The sequence below is a fragment of the Nyctibius grandis genome, chromosome 3 (assembly GCF_013368605.1).
Source record: "Nyctibius grandis isolate bNycGra1 chromosome 3, bNycGra1.pri, whole genome shotgun sequence".
Taxonomy (NCBI): domain Eukaryota; kingdom Metazoa; phylum Chordata; class Aves; order Nyctibiiformes; family Nyctibiidae; genus Nyctibius; species Nyctibius grandis.
In genome coordinates this window covers 53,207,004-53,232,462 of record NC_090660.1, presented here as the reverse complement: position 1 = coordinate 53,232,462, position 25,459 = coordinate 53,207,004, and the positions used below count along the sequence as shown (strand labels likewise).

General features: G+C 42.0%; 1 protein-coding gene across 3 annotated transcripts in view; it reads left to right on the top strand.

Moving 5' to 3' along the window:
• The window catches only part of GNAL (G protein subunit alpha L), a 198,719-nt gene that overhangs the window by 164,034 nt on the left and 9,226 nt on the right, over nt 1-25,459 (top strand). For all 3 annotated transcript variants that reach the window (XM_068395775.1, XM_068395776.1, XM_068395777.1), the window contains 5 exons: nt 18,408-18,462; nt 21,178-21,251; nt 22,128-22,186; nt 22,423-22,543; nt 23,822-23,952. In XM_068395775.1, coding sequence (XP_068251876.1) covers nt 18,408-18,462; nt 21,178-21,251; nt 22,128-22,186; nt 22,423-22,543; nt 23,822-23,952 — 440 coding nt within the window. The remainder of the gene's footprint in view (nt 1-18,407; nt 18,463-21,177; nt 21,252-22,127; nt 22,187-22,422; nt 22,544-23,821; nt 23,953-25,459) is intronic.

Here is a 25,459-nt window from a genome sequence, read left to right as displayed (position 1 = left end):
ATACGTAATAAACTTTGCCATAACAGGAAGCACAAAGATGCTTATTTTGTGTACTGTATATCAAGTAAAGCATACAAGTGTTTTTCTCCTGTTATGGATTGTCTTTTGTTTGCTTGTTTCTCGTTTGCATTTTCTCAGAAGTATGTAGTCTGTTATTTCAGTAGCTTTAAGTAATATCAGCTGGTTTACTTTTAATAGATTACATTTATCATTATATACCACGTACAGGAAGAATTGCATACTGTGCATACAGTGTCATAACCAACATGCAGAAGTGGAGCCAAGGAGGTGATATTATCTGGATTGTCATCAACATCAGTACAAACTGTAGCTCACCTATACCCTCAATTTCTAACCAAAGCCTTTGCTGTCAGCAAAATGTTGTGCAAAGGGTCCCCTCCCACAGCATTGTCATGCCTGTATTATACAGCAAAACTGCTCTTGCTGACACAAGAGCTTCCTCCTTGGGGTTAGGTCTGCCTCCTGGTTTTAACCCTTTAATGACAGAATAATTAGAATTTGTGTCAGGCAGCTGCATAACTCTGATGGATATAACAACTTAATGAAAAATATGTATATATTGTGGTATCTACAATGGCGTTTAGATTGCCTGAGTGGTGCCTTAGCACTGATAAGCAGCGTTATATGTTAATGCTTGGCATTGCCAATTGATCTCCTTTTTATTCTTTTTATGCTCACTTTCTACTTGTTGATAAAATGAAATTCAGCCCTTTTTGCACAAATCCAGTAAATGGGATTTTACGTCAAAAAGCAAGACAGGAGGGGGAAAAAACCCAGCATTTTGGCTCTGTGTGTGTCTTGCAGGTAGTGCTGCCCTTGGCTACTACTGGGCAGGAGGGTCTTCTGGATCCTTGGGTCAACTCAATATCCTGCTCAACAGTCTCATTTTAAGGTTTCTGAAGAAGATCTTGCCCCAGCACTTACAATAAATTGCATCCTGAAATATGCACCTCTCTTAGTTGGTGTTCCAAGATGACAAAAAGTTGTTGAGGTACAAAATTAGAAGTATAAGCAAGCAGAGGAATCCTGGCAATTAATAGAGAAATATCAGAATTGCTTAAAAAGTGGTACTATATCATTGTAATCTAGAGAGAATAATATGGTTAAGCAACTTTATTAACTGCTGGAATAGTCTTTTCTTTCGATAATCAATGTGGGTTGCAAGGGGGAAATAATGTATTCAGGTTCTAAGAAGTTAACAACATCAGGAAAATAGTACTTGGGGTAGTGGTGAGGGCTAGGGGCCTTTTTTGAAGGGATTGTGAGAGAAGGCATGAACTTAGAACAATAGCTTTTTAGAATAAGACTGTGTAATATAACTTTGAGCTATTTATAATGTGCAGGGAGATAGTGCAGGTACTTGTGTTTAGTGTAATTATGCTTATGCAATCAGCTTTTTTAGGAAGATATCCATTTGACTAGTTCATTTTTGGAAATGTACTCCAGGGTGCTAAAATGTGTATCTATATGTCTGTCTTTATATAATTTTTGGCTTTGGTTCTGAATCTGTTTTCTGTATCTGTCAGAAGAGATCCTTCTACCTATAAACGCTATGAGGCTGATTAACGACTGATGGCAGCCAAATCTACAAATATCAAGCTTTTGGCATCATAAATGAAAATGACTTGCTTTATAAGGGGGGGGAGGAGGAGAGATAATTTCCTGTTTAATTTCTACAAGAAAAACCCCACAGCCTTACCAGATGGAATTTCTTTGTACTATAAATAAGCAAACCTTTCCTTCTTTCATGGCTTCAATTTTGATATATTCCTATCTAAATTGCTCCTTCCAGAATTTTCCTTGTACTGCTGGGTTCAGAGGTGTTCCTTCAGATGCTCAGTGGATGATGTAAATAAGGGAATGAAGCTCTTCAACACTGATCCAGATGTGTGTGTATACATATAACTCTAAACATGCTGTGTGGCTAGCTGGGGCAGTCCTGATCACTTGACTGTATGTTCTGACGAACATTAGAAAAAAATACATCTTGCCATCTTAAAGATGGTTTGGTGCTAATCTAGGTAAATGGTTTTATTGACAATTGTAGAGAAAGAGTAGAGCAATTAATGTATGCACAGCCTAAAAATGGTTGGTTGCAGGTTTATGTGAAATGCATTTTGTGTCCTCCAAAATGTTCCAGCTGTATTTCAGTTCATGTCATAATTAATTTTCTCCGTTAGGTATAGTTTTACCATATTATTTTTATTAATATTAATCCGTTGGTTTCTCATTATATCTTGCATTCCATTCCTTACCTTAACAATTGTAGGTCATGTTTTGTTTTATAACATTGGTCATTTTAATAGAAATTATGATGCCACAATGCACTGGCTCTTTTGTAAAACTTTATTTCCAATCCCTTGTAGTATTGAATTCTGTTTGCAGTGTTATGCTGACATAGGCATGTCCTTGACATTCGGTGTCTATATGGTATCTATACTAAATTTTAATTCTAGCCATCTTGTTACCAGACTTCTGGTGATAAATAGTGTAGGTGTGTTTGAAGCGGTAAATGCAGAGAAGTCTAGTTGGGTCACCAGTGCTGTTCTCCTGTGTTCTATTTCCAGGTACCTCTCTCTTCTGTTATGTTTAAAGCCTGTAGTCATTCACATCCTCAATACAAACAGATTTTATCTTAAAAACACTTTTTAAAAGAATACATGTGGGGCAGGGGTGTAAAGGAGTGAGTTCCTATAGCTTAATTCACTTTTCTGGTCCTTTTTTTATTCTCCTGCTGTAATTAAGCATCACATGGGTGTTGCATGGTGTTGTATTCCTTGCCAGAACAGAAAATATTTTAAGGTGAACTGCTGAAGAAGATCAATTACGTTGGAAAACAAATTCTGCATGCGTAATTTAAGGTACGTTGTAGCACTTGGGTGGCTGTTCTTCTCAGAGGATAAGTTAGCATTAATGAGAGCAAATTATGTCCATGGCATAGTACTCATTTTCCAAATTGTTTGCACAAATTGGTGTGCAGGTCTTGCTTTATAAAGCAGTGTGTGGCCCAGGGCCCCCTCAGCTTACAGACCAGCCCCTGGCGTTGGTGTGGCAGATGATATTGCCCATGGCAGTTACTGGAGAGGTAGCAGGCACTTCCTAGAAAGTGAGCTGGGTTGTGGCTTTGTTCCAGTGTCCTTGTAGGATTGTTTAAATTCATCCACATTGTACTGAGAAGTATTTTAGATGTAACGTGCCACTCTAGGAGGTAAAGCTGGAGCCTGGCTTATTCCTGGTGGCTTGACGGAGGTTGCAGAGGAGGCTGTCGGTGCTGGTGTCACACTGTACGCTGACAGTCCCCATAGGCCAGGTGCTGGCAAAACCGCCGTTATGTAAAGTGTTATTTATTACATTTATTATATCCTCTGTCAAGCGTGCTACTTGGAAGATATCAGAGAGTGCTAATGATCTGTATCTAAAGCTGCTGGATTTTAGAAAAATCTCTTTACAGGTTACTCTTAATAGCAAGATAATTACACCTGTGGAGAATGATACAGGTGTGATCATTCCCCAGAATAAAAAGCCACCTCTGTACCTGCAACATGCTGTGCAATGTCACATGTTGCTGGACCATAATTCTCTGACTACGATGTTTGAAGTTGGGCTGCAACAAGCAAAGAGTGGGATCTTCATTTGCTTTAAGGAAAAAACCTTCATTCAGGCTCCAGACATCCAAAATTTTGCACACATTACTGATCTTTTAAGCGAATAAGCAGTCCCATTGAATTCCAAAGTCTTGTTGTGTTCAATAGGATTACTTATATCCTTAAAACTATGCTTGTGGGTGAGTGTCAGTAGAATCAAAGCTTTTCTTGCACTGAATTTCTTAGTCCCTCTGTATATCTGAAATATTTAATCATTCTGACAAAAGAAAAAAATAGTGCAGGAAAGTATAAAGGTGCCCCATAGTCAGAATATCTTGCCGTTTGTTTGTGTTTATTTTATCTACATTTGTTCTGCAGTTATTAAAATTCCTTCTTACCTGTAGCTTCTATGAGAAAATTACTCACCTTGAAAATGGTGTCAGTTTTGAAGAATAGGTCAGCAGTTTTTCAATGCACCTTTAGTATGCTTCAGATTAATTCTGGACATCATTTCTTTCCTACTGGCGTGGGCTGCCAGTCTACGTAACATCCGTGTCTTGTCTGGAAGGGCAGAGGTAGCCCGGGGCTACCCCAAAGTGTCATGGTGGAGCCCATCGTACAGTTTCTCAGTGCTGAGATGGGAAGATACACAAGCAAAAGGCATAAAAACAGTTGGAAACATCCCCGTTTCCTCACTTCGTGATTTGGCTTTTGTCCACGTAATGTTTTGACACCGAATCTGCTCAGAAGCGCGTTGCAGTGCTTGGTCTGAATTTAGGTCAGAGCAGCCCCAGGTCCCACACATAACCGGTAAATGAAGATGTATGTCTTAAAGATGTGCAGTTGTTTATTACTTACACTTCTTGGTTTGTTTTCCGTTTGTTGTAGGGCTTTCAAGGGTTTGTGCTGAAGGTATTAGAAATACTTGATAAAATACTGAAATTTAAAAACCACAGTCAGAAATGGTTCCTTTAAGTGTGAGTATTATTTTTTGCTTTTTGAATATGAGTAGCACTGAGACAATCTCAAAAGAGCATCTTGTAAAATGAGAGAAGTATCAGCACCTGCCTAATCAATGAATGGCTTTTGCTTTCAAAATGTCATCGCAGTTATGTTGTAAAGGTGTACTTTTTTGATTTACTTAAAATTTGTGTCAACGTGCCCCTCCACAAAGCAAAATAAGTATTTTTCTGAAGGAAATGTGAACTTCGGGTGCTTTGAAATCTGATGTGTGATACCCTGTTGCAAGACGGACATTTGTTAAGGGCAAGAGATCAGTAGTTATAGTGCTGGTGTTAGGACTGGATTATTTGTAATCTAATTAAGAAGGTTACTAACAATGTGAAGCGATTATAAGATTAACAATTATCTGTGTGTTTATTTGGTTAAAATAAATGCCCACAGATTTGGCTGCCATACCTGCGCTCTGATATTTGGGATCAGAAATCCCATTTAATTGGAAGTAGAAAACCAAACAACAGAACTTTGTGGTTTGATTCTGGTTTTATGATTACTTTAATAAAATGTCTAGTCCCTAATTAATCTTCACTCTATTTGCACTAAACTACAGTGCACCTTATTATTGAACGGCATTTTGGACAAAGGTTTTTTTAGGGGTTTTTTTTTTGTAGGGGAAGGGGTTTTTTTGTAGGGGAGTTTTTTAAAATACTATACCGTTAATTTAAAAATTCATTTTTTGACGTACTGGGCAGAGACAGTAATTCTATAGGATACTCCTTTGCACAGAGCTGGGGTTTTGCCTGTAACTTTGCAGTTTAGGTCTGGTATCACTTAGTGAAGCTTCCCAGATGTATTGTTTGAAAAATGTCCAGCTCTGTGTGATTGAGAGTTTCATCCCACTGCAGAGCCAATATCCCACAGGCTAAAGTGAAAGGTCCTTATTCTTCTTCACGCCCTACTTTAGATCCTTCTGGCAGTACCTCCTGAGGGCATTCACTCTCCCAAGCGATAGTATGAAGACCTTTTATATTAGAATTTGGTTTAATATGGACTTTCCTGGGAAAAAAAAAAGGTCAGATCCTTAGAGGCCATCACAAAAGTGGTTCTCGCCCTCAGGACAGGTGCTGGGCACACTCCATCTCAGAGCATTTCCCAGCATCTGAGCTGCAATGTCACAGACACACACAGGTTGATGGGGAAAATAATCTGGTAAGGAATTTGTTGTTCTCGAAGCCCTCAGGTTTGAAGTGGGAGAGAAGAAGCAAAAGGATAAAAATGTGGCTACTTTTCTCCCTGAAAATACAAAACTTGTACCCGCGTTCACAGCCTGACCACAGGATGACGTGCCAATATATTGCTCGCTGTACGTCGTTACGTAAACATGTGAGTGATGGCTCCCTGTTTAGAGAACGAATGATTCCTGCTTTTCATTTCCACAGATTACATGCAAGTTGGAAACGGTAGTTTTAATCTTCTCTTTAAAAGAAAAAAAAAAAGAGAGAAAAGACAACATTCTGAAATCTGAACCGACAACTGGCTTTGGGTTTCTGATATTTATGCCTTATTTGTATATACCTTTTCAGCCTTCTCCAGCTGCTATTGCATAAATCTTCCACTTTTTTTTTCCACTAACTGTAGGGGTGGAGAAGACAGATTGGGAAGTTCAACTTCCTTCTCGGTGCTTGTTTTTAGGAGCTTTAGAAGTTGTCCAGGATTCAAAATTGGCCTCAGTGGATTTTTTCGATAAAGTAAGCTTTTATCAAGCTTCTGCGCTTCCTTGCAGATGTGTACATGGTACAAAGCATCTGTTCAAAGGGTCTGTTTAGCCTGGAGAAGAGAAGACAGAGCGGGGATCTCATCAATACTTACAAATACCTTAGGGGCGAGTGTCAAGAGGATGGAGCCAGACTCTTCTCAGTGGGGCCCAGCAACAGGACAAGGGGCAACAGGCACAAACTGAAACATGGGAAGTTCCATCTGAATATGAGGAAAAATTTCTTTACTCTGAGAGTGACAGAGCACTGGAACAGGCTGCCCAGGGAGGTTGTGGAGTCTCCTTCTCTGGAGATATTCAAAACCCACCTGGACATAACCCTGTGCAGCATGCTCTAGGGGAACCTGCTTTGGCAGGGAGTTGGACTAGATGATCTCCAGAGGTCCCTTCCAACCCTTAACCATTCTGTGATTCTGTGATTATGTGAAGTGGCAGGGTGACTTTTCAGCTGTAAAGGCCAAAGTTGTTCTCACAGTAACACCGTGATACCCCAGGGGGTGGTGATGTTGGCCAGGATCCTGCAAGGAGCTGCAACTGCCAGGCTTCCAGGTGGCTCCACACGGGTCCTCAGTCTGGGTCAGGCGCTGCTGCTGTATTGCAGCACCAGTGCAGCATGCCCGATGCTGCTCAGCCCCTTCCTTCCCTAGCTTTCCTGCCTCGGGCCGTAGGTGGTGTGCTGGCACTGGAAGCGAGCATCTCAGCACGGAGCCCATGGTGCCAAATTCTCTGTTATCCACAAACCAAGACCCCTTGGCTACCCAGCTTTTTGTAAACCAGACCTCCAAAATGACAACTGCCTGTTGGGTACAGGGTAGAGAGATTATAAACAGAAGCGTAATGTAATCTTTAAAGTAACTTGAAGCAGGACATAATCAGGTTGTTGCATAATTATTTTCCTCATTCCTCAAACCCAACTCATTGTATTGTTGTTTTAATAGTACAAATGCACTGTACACTGAAAAGATAGAGGAAAGTTGATGGAAATGGAAAGGAAGGTACAGGGAGTGCAGAGTTAGGAATGCTTTATGCAAAAAGCCATATTAATAGTAAACATTAGTTTAACATGACTTACTGTCAAATGTACAGGTAGCAGGGTTGTAGGACTAGTATTGAACACTAAGTTTTATAGCCCTTGTTTTGTTTAAATAGCTTGTAACTATTACATGGAATTAGGCCAATTATTAGTAAGTTGGACATGGTCACTGTATCCTTTTTCCTTCCATTTTTATAGTAACAATTCATCTTCTTGCTTCAGCTCCATGCCTTCCTCCAGCTACCCGAGGTAATCACTCAGACGAGCTGTAGGTGTTACGTCCAATTGCTTGAATACATTCAGTGGTTAAATATATCCTGTTCTAAAATGGGCAGGATAATGGTGATGTAATGAAAACATTTCAGCAGCATCAATTGTAAAGATATAAGAATTTTCTTATGAGTCTAATGGTTATGTCTAGCATTTGTATCTGCACTGCTAGACCTCTGATGATGTTCTTATTTTCACCTGGTAATTTCTAAGGCAGCTGATCAGATACAGATACTTATCTGATACTGTTTTTCATGTACAGCTCCAAAGTGTGTTGTGCATGGGAATAAGGATAACCCATTTGCTCTAGATCACAAGTAGGGAAGCCCTAATGAATTCTGGTGCATGTCATGAACAAATCTGGGAAGAGCAGGCTTTGTGTCCTTCACATCGAAGGTGAAAGGTTACCATGTCTCTTCATTCTGCTAAAGGAAAGGCACCAAGTCTACCTCTGAACGATGGGTGAAGTGATTCTGTTGGGTGTTTTAGGGTAAAATGCTCTGGAACCACTGGAAGGATGTCAGTCTTCATCATCCTTCTGTCCTTTAACTCCTGAGCCATTAATTTTTGCCCTGTTGTGTAAGTTTTCTTGCCTTGAACATTGAGAAAGTAGTATCCTATTCCAGTAACGCTGAGAATATGCTGGTGAACCACGCAGCAGCCCTGCACATCAAAGGGCTTCTCATACAGTTTGTGTCCAGCACCCAAGGTAAAGGTATGAGAGTGCAACATTAGAGCTGGGGCAAGGATTAAGGAGTGCAGAAGAGAAATGATCTGCCATCACACCTCATAAACTGCAATAAGGAAAAAGAAATTTTATCAGGTGCTCTGCCAGGTCTGCATTAACACTTTTTCTTTTCCCACTGTGTAGGAAGCTGGTCACCTTCTTGACTTTTCCATAGAGCAAATTTTTCAGTTTCCTTGGTTTGCACTGATGATGTACTTCACATCTTACATGCAACCCTAGAAAGTTTCTTCTCTGGTAGGACGTGTGTTAGGAGCACTCATATTCCTCAAATGGTGGATATCTATAGGAACTCCAGACCCTGGATATGTCTTGAAGCCTCTAAGACATCCTCATGAGAGCTGTTCCTGTGATCCAAATGTTAAGCCTTGGAACTAGTGCCAGTCCTCCTGTTTATCCCCAACACTCACCCGGACTCCAGCCATGTCAATTCTCTGGGTCATATCAACACCTGACAAACACGTGGTAGGTGAAAGCAAACAGATAGGCTCACATTTTGCTCAGCATTTTAACACAGTTCCTTTCATTTATATGTCAGAAAAAATGTGTGCCCAGGTGGCCAAGAAAGCCAATGGCATCCTGGCCTCTATTAGGAATAGTGTAGCCAGCCGGTCTAGGGAAGTGATCGTCCCTCTGTACTCGGCACTGGTGAGGCCACACCTTGAATACTGTGTCCAGTTCTGGGCCCCGCACTTCAAGAAAAATGTTGAGGTGCTGGAGCGAGTCCAGAGGAGGGCGACCAAGCTGGTGATGGGTCTGGAGGGTCTGACCTATGAGGAACAGCTGAGGGAGCTGGGGTTGTTTGGCCTGGAGAAGAGGAGGCTCAGAGGTGATCTTATTGCAGTCTACAACTACCTGAAGGGAGGTTGTAGTGAAGTGGGAGTTGGCCTCTTCTCCCGGGCAACTAGCAATAGGACAAGAGGACACACCTCAAGCTTCGCCAGGGGAGGTTCAGGTTGGACATTAGGAAGAATTTCTTTTCAGAAAGGGTTATTAGACATTGGAATGGGCTGCCCAGGGAGGTGGTGGAGTCACCATCTCTGGATGTGTTTAAGAAAAGACGGGACATGGTACTTAGTGCCATGGTCTAGTTGACATGGTGGTGTCAGGGCAATGGTTTGGCTCGATGATCCCAGAGGTCTCTTCCAACCTGGTTGATTCTGTGATTCTGTGTGATTCTGTGAAAACAGTAATAAGCATGCATGTGTACGTTTCCTGGCCAGGTGCACTGGCCACCCTGAACAGTTCATTTTTCTTCATCTAGGTTTTCTGGGGGTTACTAGCATCCTCTTTTTTGAATTACCTGGTTTGACTTTTAGATGTGAAATCTCTTGGCAGCAAGGTCTCTTGCACTGAGCTTGGACTAGTGCCACAGGTAAACACAAACTTCTCGTGACTTCCTTTTAAGTCTGTGTTTTGTTACCTTTGCTTCTCCTGTTTGGGGATTTTCTGCTTTCTCTTTTATCAACCTCCTATAGAAAACTCCAGTCAAACTGGTTTTTCCATTCTGGCAATCACTATGGCAGACTTACTATTCCAAACCTCTTCCACCAGAGTAGGTTATCTTTAATTTCCAACAACTGGTGCTGTTTCTAACTTTGATTTGGCGTTCTTCAGGGCTCACAGCATTTGGTGGTTTTGTGTACACTAAGAGGATATCCACAGTGCAACAATTTTTGAAAACAAAACCCTCGACCAGAATGTGTAAGTTGCACTGAAATAATTTTTCCATATCACAGCACAATAAACTTTCAGGCAACAGAGAAAGCTGTGTTTGCAATGCCCTGTGAAAATACGTTTTGTTGACTTCTGACATCCCCTGGCAACCTTGGGGTATGTAGCTGGTGCTTGTAAACCTGATACATTTGACAGCTCCAAATATTATCAAGGCTTTTGCCAGTAGGTTGGCTTTCCTGAACATACAAGTCCAAGTTCTTTCTGAAGAATTTACTTGGAAGAGTTAGAGGTGAAATCTTCTATGCACTTTAGTTAGTGGGACATAAAACCAAGGTTTTGATCTATCATTCTGTCTAAAGGCACGTTCTCCAGGTCCTGACGGGACGGTTGCGTTCTGCCCATGTAACTCATCTGATGTTTCGGGTATTCTCTGCTTCCCTTCCAGTGCTGGTCTATGTAGTTGCTGGAAGATGTTAAACAGTTGTTTCATTCAGACAGTGGATAAAGAGATCCTAGTGTGCCATACATCGGCTCACAAAGCAGTCAGGATCCAGATCTCTCTGGATAATGCCATATGAGCTTTCTGTTTTCAGGTTATTATCTTTTGGTCCTCTGTTCAAAATTGCATTTATAATTGCAGAATGTGCTCAATGTAGCCTTGACATTGCAGAACTCAAATCTGTGTCTTATATAAATGCTCCATGGGTGTATCGATCTGCATATAATGATTATCGGCCTAGGACTGTTTTCTCATGAGAAAGAAGAAAGTTCACTGAAGTCAGTGGATTCAGGCTGGCATGAATGTGGTCAGAAGCAGGGTCTGCATGTGCTGGTCTAAGCCTCAGATTTTATCAGTGCTTCATTCTTAGTCCATGTTTTGCAGCAGCTCAGACACTTGCACCCCTGGGAATAAAACCTCTGATCACAAGCAATAGAAAAATATTGTCCCTTTTAAAATAAACAAGTAAATAACCTTTCCTCTTCTTTCTCTCTTTGCCTGTCTTCTTCCCTCTCCTCTGAGATCCCATGTAGCAGAAGTTGCAGATGAGGAGTGTCGTTTCTGCTGGAGCCTGTTAATCTTTCTGTGTGAATGACAGTTTTCCAGATTTAAGTTTTAGTCAATGTTTATGTTAAGAAGAGGGTTAATGATGATCCCCATAGGCCTCTTGCTTGGAAAGCAAAAACATCTGCTAAGCCAAAAAGTGGTTAGTTTGCTAAATTTAGAAGGAAGAAATGCGTTTCCCAAAATTCACACTGCTTCTTAACAAATGTAGGGAACCAATGGGGGCAAGTAGTTGTGGAAGTCATACTGTTTATTAATTTTTTAGTTTAGTTCATGTATTTTCAATTTAAAAAAAAGAGATTGCTGTTATTAAGCAGAAGGAGGGGTACTAATCATATATCTGAAATGTTTAATGCAGTTGAACTTTTTGTGCATTTATTTAGGTTAATAGCTGGACACGTGCCAAAGCCTGTGAAGCTTAGAGATATTCTGCAATACATACTGAGAAAAAACAACCTAGCAGTGGAGAAAGTGATGTTAAAATGGATGTCTGCTAGGAAACTCTCTTAACCAAGCCATAAACTAGGAAATCTCTTCTACAGATTTTAGCCATCTTTCTTTATCCTTGCCAAATGCACTCATGATTGCTGCCAGCTGTCTGGCTCCTTACTGGAAGGGTACCTGGTGAATGGTAGACAAGCCCTCGGCTGCAACCGTCATCGTCCATCTTTGCTTTTAATGTCTCGGCCAAAGTCGTTGTCTGTGAATGGGGTTTAAACTAGAGTTTTCCTGCTTCGTGGGATTACCGGGGAGGGTAGTTTGCTGGTACTAATAAAGCGTCTCGTGATGGCTTCGCTCTTGATGACTTCGTGGTGGCTGGGGCCACGGCTGGCAGCAGCCATGGCTGGGACAACAAAGCGGGATGGGTTGTACGCTTCCCCACCGAGCTGCCTGTGCCACTGGCAGGCAGTACGGACACTGGGACAATGAAGTGCCATCGCTTGCGTGTCTAGGAGAGATCACAGTCAGTGGCCGGAGACATTCCGCAGTCTTGTTGCTCCTCTCCCTCTGAAGCAAGCTCAGAGCAGCCAGTGCTGCCATGGGGAAACACACAGTTTCGCTAAAAGTCGTACAGCCCAGGATGCCCCATCCTGGCCGCGTATCGGTTGCCCGTGGTCCCCAGCGGGCTCGTGGGTGACCCACCTCTGCCGCATCACCCCGAGCAGAGGGCTGGCCGAATGCTTTAAAGCACAAATCCTCCAACTTGGCTGGCCTGCTAACAAGCCGCCGGGTTTCAGGCATGACTGTACTTTGCTCTCCCTCTTAGCCTCCCGTTTAACCTTTCAGCTCCTGACACAGCCGTTCCCTTGCTGGCGAGCAGTGAGTTGCGGATGGGTGAAGGTGCGTTTTTCTGCGCAAATCCCACCGGTTTTTTTATTAATCTCCGAGCAGCCCTTTGGCAGCCCCGGGCGAGGCGGTGTGAGGCCTGCGGGGGGGCAGGCGGGCCTGGGGCAAATACGGTTTTGACAAGAGAAAAAAAAGGATGAGCAAGGTGAATTCTGGAGATCTTTATTAAATTCAGGTGTCACCTGTATTTTAACAAAACCTTCTGCGAGATCCAGGTGAGTTCAGCCCCCGAGCGCGTTCCCGTCGCGGTTGCCGTGACGGGAGCGGGCGGGGCGGGAAGCGGGAGGCTGGCCGGGCAGACGGCTGCCCCCTGCCGGCCCTCGCTTGCCTCCCCCTGCCCCCGCGGGGGGAGCAGCAGCTTCCCCCTCCCTGCTGTCACCTCGCTCTGCTCCCACGCGTGTCACACCCGCGCCAGCGGCCGGAGAGACGGTTGGTCCTGAAACAGATGCTTTTGAACCGCTGGGAGCGAAAGGGGAGTCCTGGGCAACCTGGGAGGTGCCAGAAAAGTGTGACAAGCCATATCAATAAAGATCACAGCATGGGTGGGGTTGGAAGGGACCTCTGGAGATCATCTAGACCAACCCCCCTGCCAAAGCAGGTTCCCCTAGAGCACATTGCACAGGGTCGCGTCCATGTGGGTTTTGAATATCTCCAGAGAAGGAGACTCCACAACCTCCCTGGGCAGCCTGTTCCAGTGCTCTGCCACCCTCAAAGTAAAGAAGTTTCCTCATATTTAGATGGAACTTCACATGTTTCAGTTTGTGCCCGTTGCCCCTTGTCCTGTTGCTGGGCCCCACTGAGAAGAGTCTGGCTCCATCCTCTTGACACCCGCCCCTAAGGTATTTGTAAGTATTGATGAGATCCCCGCTCTGTCTTCTCTTCTCCAGGCTAAACAGACCCAGCTCCCTCAGCCTCTCCTCATAAGAGAGATGCTCCAGTCCTCTGATCATCTTTGTAGCCCTCCGCTGGACTCTCTCCAGTAGTTCCTTTAGTTCCTTGTCTTTTTTGAACTGGGGAGACCAGATTTCTAACCCTCTTGAAAGAAATAACAATTTCAGTAGCATCTTCAATGTTTGCACTGGGTATTTTCTTCCATAACAGCTTCTGCAGCAATTGGTTATTCAAAACAGCGTCAACAGCGTAGGTGAGCCACAGTGGGTACAAAAAAGGTTTCAGTCCCTCTCTTCCCTCTGCCTCATCGTGCCTTCTTATTGCACTTCTCATGGGAGTGACTGCAGAGTGGTATGGAGGGAGAGAAGGGAAATACTCCACTACAACATGGAAGCTGTATTTAAAATATAGTGACTATTTAAATTTGACAGGAAAATCCCTAGCCATTACATTTTACCAACGTCTTCTGGGGGATTTCTGCTGATATTTTCAGCAAATGACTTCAGAAAATTAATCCTTTAGAGTTTAGAATATTATTGGCGGCTGTTTTCATTATGTCTTTCTCAGTTACCAGGAAATATATCAGGATAATGTGAGGTTGCTTGAAGCCCAACCGTGGAGCCTAAGGTATTCTAAAAAAACAGAAATCCATAGTTTCCTCTTTCACATATTGCAGGAAGAATTAACAGGATTGTAATCCCTTAGCTGATTTAAAAAAAAAAAAAAAAAAAAAAAAAAGAAGATATTTTATGGAAAGAAAGAAGGAAAAAAAAAAGTTCAAATCTTGATGTTGTCCCTGATAACTGTAACAGGCAAAAAAAAAAAAAAAAACCACGGTACTTTTTCCATTTCAGCTCCCTAGAGACCTGGGGTAGGTGTTCTCATTGTGAAATGTCTGCCTCACCTGTGACTTATTGCAGTCCAAAGAAGATGGAATTCAAAGTCCTGGTCCTGGATGGTTTCATATAGTAGATTATGGTTCTTCTGCTGGTTTTTGAGCCTGGCTGAGGAGTTTGAAAAGCTCTTAATGGTCTATCAGAAACGTAAAGATTTGCTGACCCGAACAACTTACTTGAGGATAAATTTGAGGTTCTTCACTCTGAGAACTTAAAGCTACAGCCTTAACGATTTGCCACGTTACTTAAAGAGTCAAGCATTTTGACTTGGGTTTGATTTGTTGTTTTCCATAGCAAATTTTTTATACAAGGCCTTCAAAATGTTGGGGTGAGAGCATAAAAAAATGGTTGAAGTAGATGAAGATTTATTAAAACGTGTAGTTCATTGTATTAATCTTCAGTTTAGCACTTCACCTTTCCAATTCTTTGGATGTCAAAATACACTTACAAAGGTAGCACAGGTTTTGTTTTGTGTCTATCATATTCGCAAGACATGATTTTTCTTTTAATTATGATTTTGTTTGTGGAGTCAGAATATCTATACAGAGCCACGTAGTGATTTACCCAGTGAGAAAAGGATTTTCCAGTAGGATTACCTCCTCTTTATTTGTGCATTTATGAATCCTTTTTTCAGAAATTCTTATATAGCTGCTACGACTGCTCAGATTGCCATGGTTTTTAAAGAGAATAATGCTTATCAATAGTTCCCACATCTACAGGCAGGCACATCTAAAACCTGTACTTTTGTGTTCACAGCTTGCATAATATAAAATTTAGAGATTGCCTGCCAAACTAAGTGTCAGCTGAGTTTCCTAGGAAACTCACTGAAGATACATTTATAAAACTACAGATCAGCTTAATAATAGATATAACAATGTCAGTAGCTCGTGATTGGTTTTTTTAACTTTATCAGTCCATTTTTCTTTGCTTTAATTTGTTGGAAAACCAAACCACTGCATTTCCAAACAGAGCACTGAAGATCTTCTTCCCAATATCTTGCCTAATTTATTAAAAAAAAAAAAAAAAAGTAGTTTGTGCTGTTCCATGTAAGGAAATGTAAAACACTGCTGTAAAATTAAAAACCTAAATGTCGTACTAATTATCAGGCTGAATCTTTTATAAATAAAACCACAATTGTGAAGTGGAAATATAAATATTATATCATATGCTATAGTTTTATTCACAGTTGAGTTGAATGCATGAATTTAAAGTTCATTGCACATGCATGCAAAGCAGTTACTGCAGAATTAACATAAATCCTGAGTATGAGTTTCTATAGAAGCTGCATAAATAGAAGACCTGTCAGTACTGTAAAAAGGCACAATTCTGTGAAAATAATTTTATCCCTGAGCTGAAAAAAACAGGCTCTAAAAAGAGAGAACCAGTGATATTGGTGTCCGTTTTTGTTCATTTTTCTGCTATTGTGTTTTCCTCACACTGATTCTTTGAGTGGAGACATGAGCGTTGCCATAGTTGGGAGGTGTCTTCACACTTCAAGCACTTTAAAATGAAATTTTAGTCATGTAGATTTATAATTTGCTGGTGTGTATATATATGTATGTGTATAAAAGAATGCATATTATGCCAGAACATAATTATTAGAGGCATTTAGGATTAGTAGAAATTAATGTTCTTTAGAAAGCAGTTTAGAAAAGTGATTCCAGTTTTCCCATTTTAATACAGTTATGAGAACGAAGTTAGCGTATTTAGTAATGAGGCAGTGCTGACTCCTTACCTCATCTAGAATCCATTACTTGTACCTACTATGTACATTTGCCCGTCAGAGCTATTTTTTGATACTGTGCTAATTAGCAAGAAGCTTATATGAAGGATATTCAAGAAATGATTTTCTTTCCAAAAAGTAAGAGTATAGCTTTTTGTGTTTCAGTGTCTAGAAATCTCAGTGCACGTTTAAGGTAGTTGCAAAAGAAATCTTAGGAAGCCTGTCCATCACACACTCAAAAGGTTAATTTTCTATACAGCTACAAAGTTTAGCCAAATCCTAATAGTAGTTGCATTGATTTATTGGATGCTAGTGATATCATTGCAGCTTGATACAGTAGGGTGGCAGGTAAAACCTTATAAATCATTGCATTTATTTTAATACAGATCGCATGTGGCCAGCAACCTTACAGGCATAAAACATTACGGCTGCTATGTCAAGTGATATTTTTTAAGCACATGATATTTGTCAGAGCTGACTCTCTCTTAGCTGCGGTGTTGCAGCTAAGGGTATTTGAAATGGATCCTTTTACCGGCAGGAGGCTGACGATTTCTAAATGGAAGATGACTTGGACTGATACACAGGACATCTAATTAGGAGACTTAACCTCATTCCCAACCCGTGGGTTATTTGTAGTGTAACTCTGTGTTACTCACACCTCTCTTCCTTACCATAATTTGCCTGTTTGGAAAATGCAAATGCAAACAACCAATAACCTTCCTGAAGTGCTTGTTGTATAGGTGAGAGAGATGTGAATTGGTACTAAATACCATGTTTAATCATGTCGGATAAATTCTGCCAAGGTGCCCTTGGTTTTGGGGAGTAAAGGTGTATCGTCTTTGATTTATATATCAACCCCAGAAGGAACACTTCTACAAGAAAAACACTGATTCACACTGACTTGTGAGGTTTGTGATGGAGTCATATGTGTGCGCAACCACTTGTTTCTGTCCACACTCTTAACCAGAGCCCTTTTCTGTGTCAGCTGTAGTTGGGGAACGTTTTCTCCCCTGACTTCTGTTGCATTTATCTGTCCTGAGCTGTGCAAGCGATTGTGCTGCCCACAGCCATTTGCCAGCTCTCCCTCAGGCTCCTGCCCATTTTCTTCAGGCTCATTTAACCTGCTGGTGTTGCCACCTTACTGCGCTCAGAGACCTGGATTTACCCCTCTGCTAACCTTTTATTTACCCTGATGAAAAGTGGCTGTTACAGGTCCTGTTGGATCAAACTGTAAAGAACCTGGACAGAAAACTTTGAAACAGACTTGGAAATACGGGAGTGCTGCCTGAACAGCCATCTTAAGGAATATTACTCCTCGTTTAGGAAGAGACTCAGCTTGGAGGCACTTTTGGTTTGGGCTTTTTTTGCCTTCTTTTTTCATCTCGTGTGCCGCAAGCGTGAGATGAGAGTTGTGTTAATGATAGGTGCGCCAGTTAAAAATACATCACTCTGCTCCAGTGTCTGCGTTAACTGCGGGGGTAACTGAAGTGAAACTTTGCTTAATCAATATTCTCAAGGTGATGAAAATCAATCTGACTAAAAGGTTTAGACTGAATACAGCTGCTTTCTCATGGTGACTGTAGCTGACTATAACGATGTGTTTTTATATCTTTATGTAAGTTTATGGTGGCTTTTGGCGGGGGAGGAGGCTTTGTAAAAAAGGTGTTTTTTCTTTAGAGTTTGTTAAGGATATTTTTGTTACCAGGCACCCATCGTGTTGGGCTAAACTGTGCTTTTTTCAACAATACACTTAGCCATCACGCCTTCATCATCCAGAAAGAAAAGCTGGATATTCTAACTGTAGATAATGCATTTTGTTTCCCTGTTATAACAATGGAGGTTCAAAAAGGAAAAATAGTGTAAGTAAATATATACATAGCGTATTTTCTTTTCCTTTCAGTTCGTATCCGTGGGAAAGTGCTATGAGAATTACAAACAGGCTTTTTGGGGGGTATTTTTTCAACTGGTCAGTGTGTGTGACCCCTGTGTTAACAGTGAGTCACATTGCAAGTCAAGAGTTCACTGTTTTTTCCCACTGCAATTAAGTAGGTTCCACATGCACACCCAAGTAAAATTGGGGAAAACTTGCTGGTTGATAGAGAAATCTTGATAATATTGTAGCAGGATGAGTCAGACGGTGTAATATTCACTGCCAAATACCAAATAACAATGCAGACATTCAAGAAAGCTTCTAAGTCATACGGACAGTCTGGGGAAAATGAGCCAGCTGGGCTCACACAAAATCAAAGAAATGGGTGAAAGTGAGAGAGTGACCTCAATCAATGTAAGTAAATCATCAGGCTTGTACCTTTACCCTTGGACTTGTGTTTTACTTTGCAGCGGGAGTCTAAACCAGAAGAGGTAGTGAAGTGTTATACTAGATGGTATTTCACATATCTAATTCGTGTTTATTTTTCTTCTAGCTTTTTAGAAAGAATTGACAGCGTCAGCATGGATGACTACACGCCCACAGATCAGGTTAGTGTAACTAATGGGGTAGGGTCTGAACCAAGATGCCCATTCTTACGAATTCTTTATGTAATTTATTTCAGTCCCATCAGCAGCTGAAATAGGGCATACCGCCTAATATCAAAATACAGTCTAGCAGTTTAAGTAATAGATATTAAAGAAGAAGAGGCTTTTTGGTGGTGCAAGCTTGTCTTTTATTGTACGTAGGTCAGTGATTCCTGTAATATGTCTGTTATTTCTTCTTGCTTTCCATTCTGTGTCCCGCCAACAAAGCGAAGGGGACAGAAAACATAAACGTAAAAGCCTACAGTTTCCCTCACCAGCCTTCGCTAAATAGAAGCAGTGTTTTATTTCAATGGTGGAGGTGATGGAAACCTGGAGGGAGGCTTCCCATGTCCATCAGACAGGTCCTTTGGAGGTAGAAGCCTGCAGTGGATCTAACGTCCAAATTTGTCAGAGAGCACCAGTGGCAGCAACAGACTTCATGGACTTCTGTGTGGGCATGCAGACACCTTCTTTCCAGCCTGTTGGCAGGATAGTTTCTATTTAAGCCTTATTTGCAGGATGGTACACTTTTTCCCCAGATGTCATGATACATCTTGATAGGGTGCTCTAATAACAACACATCAGGAAAGTTAAGGCTGAAGTGGTGCAGCCTTGAAGTAAGAAAGGGCTTCACCATGGTGCACAGCTTTGGCTGCCTTCCCTCAGCTCAGGCTCTGTGGTTTCCTTGGGCAGGTTGTCTCTTCAGCAAACTTATTCTGAGATTTTGATTTTTCAGTGCTGGTATCCCACTGTCATCTAGTAGTCTCAACCAAGATCATGGGCCACATCATAACCTGCAAATACAAGTGGAAGAAGAGAATCCCTGCACTAGATAACTCAGTCTAGCCATGCAAGGTGCATAATGGGTGGATGCCCTTAAAAAAATACAATTGCCAAATCTCCTTGTGCAATCAGGAACTGAAATTCAGAGAAATGAAGTGACTTGCCAGAGATCACACAGGAAAGTATGCGGAGCAGAGCCTGTTCCTTCAGACCTAGTTCAGATCTGTTAACCAGAAGCCTGTCCAGTTACTCTGACCGTATCCAGAAATAGAAGGCAGCAAAAAGTACTGTGCATTGTATTATAAGGTGAAACTTGTATAGTCGACCCAATATAGGATCAATTATTAAAGCCCTAAAGGTATTTTCAGACCAAAGCAGTAGCACTGGGATTTACTCCGTCTAGACCTCATGGTCTGATTTTAGCATCGATACTACTCAGCTGGAGAGAGAAGTCAATGAAGCAAAGCCTCATTTTTGCTTTCATTATTTATGTTAGTGTTGACCTTTTTGTTCCTGGGAGGCCTTTCCCTGCCTGGAGCAGTCATTCATCATCTAGAAGTTTTTCCTGATATTTCCTTTGGGAAGAAATGCCCTGTGCCTCCAAAGATCAGAAGAGGCCTTTGGTACTTGGCAGGCAGAAAACTTTTGCTCTAAAGGAGGGATTCTCTTTTGCTTTTGGGTATTCATCCTGTTATGCTGTGTCAGTTGTCCTGCTGAATTAACTGGTAAAAATCACTACTTTCCTCTTCTCCCTTGCTTGCTTTACTTTTTTTTTTGCACCATCCCAAAATAATGACTGTCAGCAAGTGACAGCAAATGACAGTAACATATAAAATAACTAAAATAATGAAATAAGTGGCCTTCAGCTGAGTTCATGTGGCTATCAAAGCAGCCGAGGTTTGTCAGCTACCAGAGTACTTGAAGCGGTAGATGGTAGAGGAAAAAGGCAAGCTGTGCTTGGACTCTGCACTGCCGACTGCCTCCTTCCCTCCCTGCTTTCGCAGCCGCTGTGTGGCAAGCTAGACCGAGCAGCCCATCCCTTGCCCCAAGAAGGGAGCACTCCCCGGGCAGGCAGCCGTGCTGAGAGGTGGCTGCTCAGGGGGATTCATCCCACCAGGCATCCAGCAGCTTTCTCCAGCCTCCGATTTTGTTCTGCACCCACTGCCCAAGCAGCAGTGCTGGATAGTCAAGGTTAAAAACGCTGCTGGTGATGACGAGGGCACACAGTGAGCTAGTTGCCTGAGGTATGCATCATAAATTGCTTCTGCCTACTGCCTTTGAGAATCTAGGAAATTATTAATTTTTTAATTATTAAAAGAATGTTATTTAAGTTGTGAAGTATTGCTAGTTCGAAAATTAAGAAAGAAATGCCAGATTTACGTACAACCTAAATTCTGTTCCCCTGTGCTCTGTAACAGAGCTTTAATTACTCAGTCACAAGCTATTATTTCTATAAGATTCCTGTCTCAATCAGTACAAAAGAGGGCAGAATTAAGGTTGCCGGGCAACTGTAAATCTGGAGTTTTCTAACATTTGAATACTTGACTTTACAACACGAATACATATTTTTCTAAGTTTTATGTAACTTCAGAATCCATTATCAACATCACATACGAAATTGTGTGACCATCAATAACAGGTTTCAGTGTGCACGAAGGAGAACATATGTAAGGTTTCCTAGTTTCCAAGTGTGCACAAGCCACGTGCAGAAATGATGTTTGTGTATATCCACTGTGTCAGTATGGACAAATACAGGTTTACCAACAAGTCTGATTGAACTTTAATTAAATGGAACATTTAAGACTCTTCATGGAAAATAATGTTCCATGCTTTTAAAACCAAAATGAGGTTAGAAAAAAAAACCTTGCTAATCAGCCTCTGTGTTCTCATTTCCAGGACCTATTAAGATGCAGAGTGTTGACATCAGGGATTTTTGAAACAAGATTTCAAGTAGATAAAGTAAATTTCCAGTAAGTCTATTAGTAATAATTTATGAATATCATACTAATTTTTAACAACTTAGTTCAGATGTCTGTGCTCATGTATGCTTGGTATAGTAGGTTTTGGGTGGGAGTGTTTTTTTAGCTCTCTTTCCTTAGGTCCTAGTAAAATTGCCTCATACTTTGTAAAAAGAGCTGATACTAGTTATGTGTATTAGTGATGCTCTATTGTGGGGTTGTCTGTCCTTGTTTTTACTAACTGGTTCATTGGTATAGCACTGTAAACTCATAAAATACTTTTGGGGGTAAGATCTCACAGAACTCAGTGGGAATCCTGCCACAAGTCAGACTTTGTACAGTGGGAGGAGGAGAGTTAAATGTCTTCCTTCTTCTGGAGGGCTTCAAGCTCTGTGTTTGTCAAAGTTTTACGATGTGTCTCGGTAAAACACCAGCCGTCAGGCAGCCTCCACTCACTGTTTCTTGCCCAGAAAGGTGGCAGCACTGACAGGGCAGAGCTGCCCCTGTGTCCTCCTCCTTAGAGAGACACACTCTCCCCACCACCCTTCAAAATATGCTGAAACCTGTCCTTGTTTATAGTACAGTAGGTCCAACCTTACATGCTACATGCACTTCTGTGGGCTGGAAAAGCCAATGCTTGCCCTGGAAAAGAGTAGATTTCTCATTTTATGGGTTCAGTAGCCTTCTCCTGGCAGAGCAGGGCAGGTGGAGCTGTGCAGCTCTCTGACAAACAGCACAGCATCAGCAGATCTCTCTCCTCTTTGGGCAGTATTTTACCGCCGCTGTCCTTGGGGCTGTTAGATTTTTAAACTGAACCCTCGTGCTGCATGCTTCATAGGACTTTCCTAGTGCACATAAATGATATAACATCCTATGGCTTTTTAACAGCATGTTTGATGTAGGTGGCCAGAGAGATGAGAGAAGAAAATGGATCCAGTGCTTTAATGGTAAGTAAAAATATTCCACATTTTTATTTTGAATTTATTCTCTGAGGTATGAGCAGCTTAGTATTCATATTCACACATAGTGTGTCACTAAGACAGGAGTCCAGTTTTACAGATGTTTTCTTTGGGTATTTTTGGCATTTTGGGGAGTAATGGCAGTGCTACCCCAAGGAGTGTGTGCTGGGATAACGGAGATGTACTTTTCTCTCTCCTTTCTTTCTTTTGTGTCCTCTGCCCAGATGTCACGGCTATAATCTTTGTTGTGGCTTGCAGCAGCTACAACATGGTAATAAGGGAAGACAACAACACAAACAGACTACGGGAATCCCTGGACCTTTTCAAAAGTATCTGGAATAATAGGTAAAACACACCTCATTTCCCACCCAGCCTCCCCAATTTAGCTGCAGTTCAGCTTCTTACAAAATAAGACTCCCCTCACTATATGCTCAGATTGCTTATTCAGAAAATGTCCGGGCAGGGCCAGGTCGCGGGGTGCCCCTGCGGTTCGTACCCCTCCCCAGCAGGGGCCATGGCACAGGGACAGGACACACGGTGTTTCACTGCTCCTGCCAAAACAACGCAGGGCGTGGGGACAGCTTGGAAAGGGCAAGCTCCCTGTGCCAGCTGCCACGAGGCAAGCAGGGGAGACCCCTTCCTGGCATCACTGTGCTGCTTGGTGGAGGCTGAGAGCATCCTCCAACTGACATTTTGTCTCCTCCTCAAATGCAGCAGCAGGAGCAGTTAGCTGTTGGCGTTGCATTCGATTCACTGGCTGGTGCTGTGCTCGATACCCACGGGGGCAGCCGCTCTTGTGAGACCCGTCTTTGAGAGCACACAGTTTCTCTGCCTTGTGGGATGATACCAGAGATCTGATCTAATTGTAACTGCCATTAAATTGCCATTTTGCTACAGTGCATGTAAATTGTAGATATGTAACCAAATAGCAATCTGAGTATGTTCCTAATAGAGAATAAGTAAAAACAATACACAAAACAAGGTAATTAAAAGTTTCCAGCACATACCTATTAGGATGCTTTGCACTGAGAGCTGATTGAAAGTAGAGTGAGGAAAAATGCTAAGTGCAAGTCCCAAAGGCACATCATCACAGTGATGGCTAGGTACTAATTGGGGAAGAAGAGGGATTATTTTCTTTTGATTTGTCAGGTGTCATACAGGCCACCCTAAAAGATGGGGTATCTGTGTGGGTGAACAATAGTTAAGGCAGAGCAGTCTGAGGGAAGGCAGCTTCCCAGCCTTTTTCTTTTGATTCAGCAAAACCAAACAAAGTAGAGAGTAATGTCTGGTTTTGGACTGCGGTGCTTTTAGGAAATGTCGTCATTTTCCCAACTTAATATTAAAGGATAATTTAGAAAACAATATTTGAAGACTGCTCCCTTCAGCAATGCTTACTGCAGCTTTTATAAATGCATTTACAGATGCTATAAATATACCCACCAGCACAGGTGCAACCCAATCGAAACAATAATTTAGGTCATCTTTTTTTTCTGTTGAAGCGTGTTCCACACTACTTCACTCTCTGTCCTTGCAGGGATAGCCAGTAAATTTTCTGTTGAAGTGATATGTTTTCCTTGATTAATGTGTCAGAGATAACACAAACATTTGGTTTGGTTTTGACAGGTGGTTACGGACCATTTCTATCATTTTGTTCTTGAATAAACAGGACATGCTGGCTGAAAAAGTCTTGGCAGGGAAATCAAAAATCGAAGATTACTTTCCTGAATATGCGCATTATACTGTACCTGAGGATGGTAAGGTTTTTCACCACGCAGGGCTGGGACCTGCTGGCATAGCCCAGCCCATAGTTCCTCTCTTTGTCTCTGTCTCTGTCACACACACACAAATTCACAAGCACACACTGTTCCTTAACGCGAGCTGTTGGTCAGGTAAGGAGTGTGCCGGCAGCACGTAGCTCGGAGGTCCCCCAGCGTGGGCAGGGTCTGAAGGGGCTCTGGCTGCTGGGGGTGTGCAGGGGGACTGCGCAGAAACTGGCTCCAGAGCACCTGCCTTCCCTACTTTGGAGCAACCCACAGTCCCAGGAAAGCAAAGCTGCCGGGCATCTCTCTCCCCTGCCAGATGCTTCTGTACGGGCCTCCTGCGGTGCTGAACTTTGTTAAGGATTCGTTAGGCTTATTTTGCGGCCATTCTGCGTCCTCCAACTCTGTAAACTTCAGCCTTTGCAAATACTGATGGGAAGCCCAGCAGACCAGCAAGAGAACTTTAATGGAGGAAAACCACATCAATAAATACAGAGAGAGCTGTGACGATGGAGCGATTACTATGGGTTCGGTTTCTTATAATTTCAAGAAGTACAATGATTCCTGCACCTCAATGACATATTGCATAAGTAAACTCTGGTATTGTGGCACTTTTATGTGCCAGGCAGGCGGCTTCCAAATATCTCAGCTCTGTGTCTAGCAAAAGTGGTAAAACTTGCACTTTCTGACCACTAGTGATGTGATCATTACCCAAGTGATGCCCTTGGTGTAGTGCTTGCAGCTGCCTGTCGGAAAAGGCTTTTGTTCTCCACTAACATCAACAACAGGCCAGCTTATAAAAGTGAAGATGGTAGTAAGCTATTTTCAGCTTTCATTCAGGCCTGGAATTTCAGGAGTGTGATGCTGAGTTTCAAGTGGAGAGGATAGATAAACTGTCCTAAAAACTGAGTTAACCTGGCACCAGTGTTACAACGCTAAGGGCTTTCAGAAAAAATCTTCTGGCCCCATCACCCAAATTTCCCTCTCCCAACGATACACCACATATATACAAAGTGTGGGTAAATTTTCAACATTTTTCCATAGTAAGCCAGTTATCAGAATAAAGTAGCTTTTGGTGTTTCTCAGCGGGATTTCACAGCAGATATCCAGAGTGATCCAGAATATTCACGCATGAAGCAGCTCTCTATTTTTAACCTGTAGTTGTTCATTTATTCTTTAATTTCAGCTGATGTTATTTAAGGACAGCAGCACTGAACTCTTAAGATGCTGCTGATTGGGCTGCTGCTTTGTGTTTACCCCTAGAGCTATAAATAAGAGTAAAAACGGTGTTTCTCTTTTCTCATAAATTCTGTCCTTTACCATATTATGTTTATAAGCATCTGATTTGGTATTTTAGATGAGGAGAAATCACACTGAAGGGAAATGAATAGGTTCTCTCTTCACTATATTGTTTTTTACACTTACAGTAAATATAGTTGTTACATGGCCTGGATAGAGATGACTTCATCTGCCAACAAACAGTTAGTACTGACCAATGAGT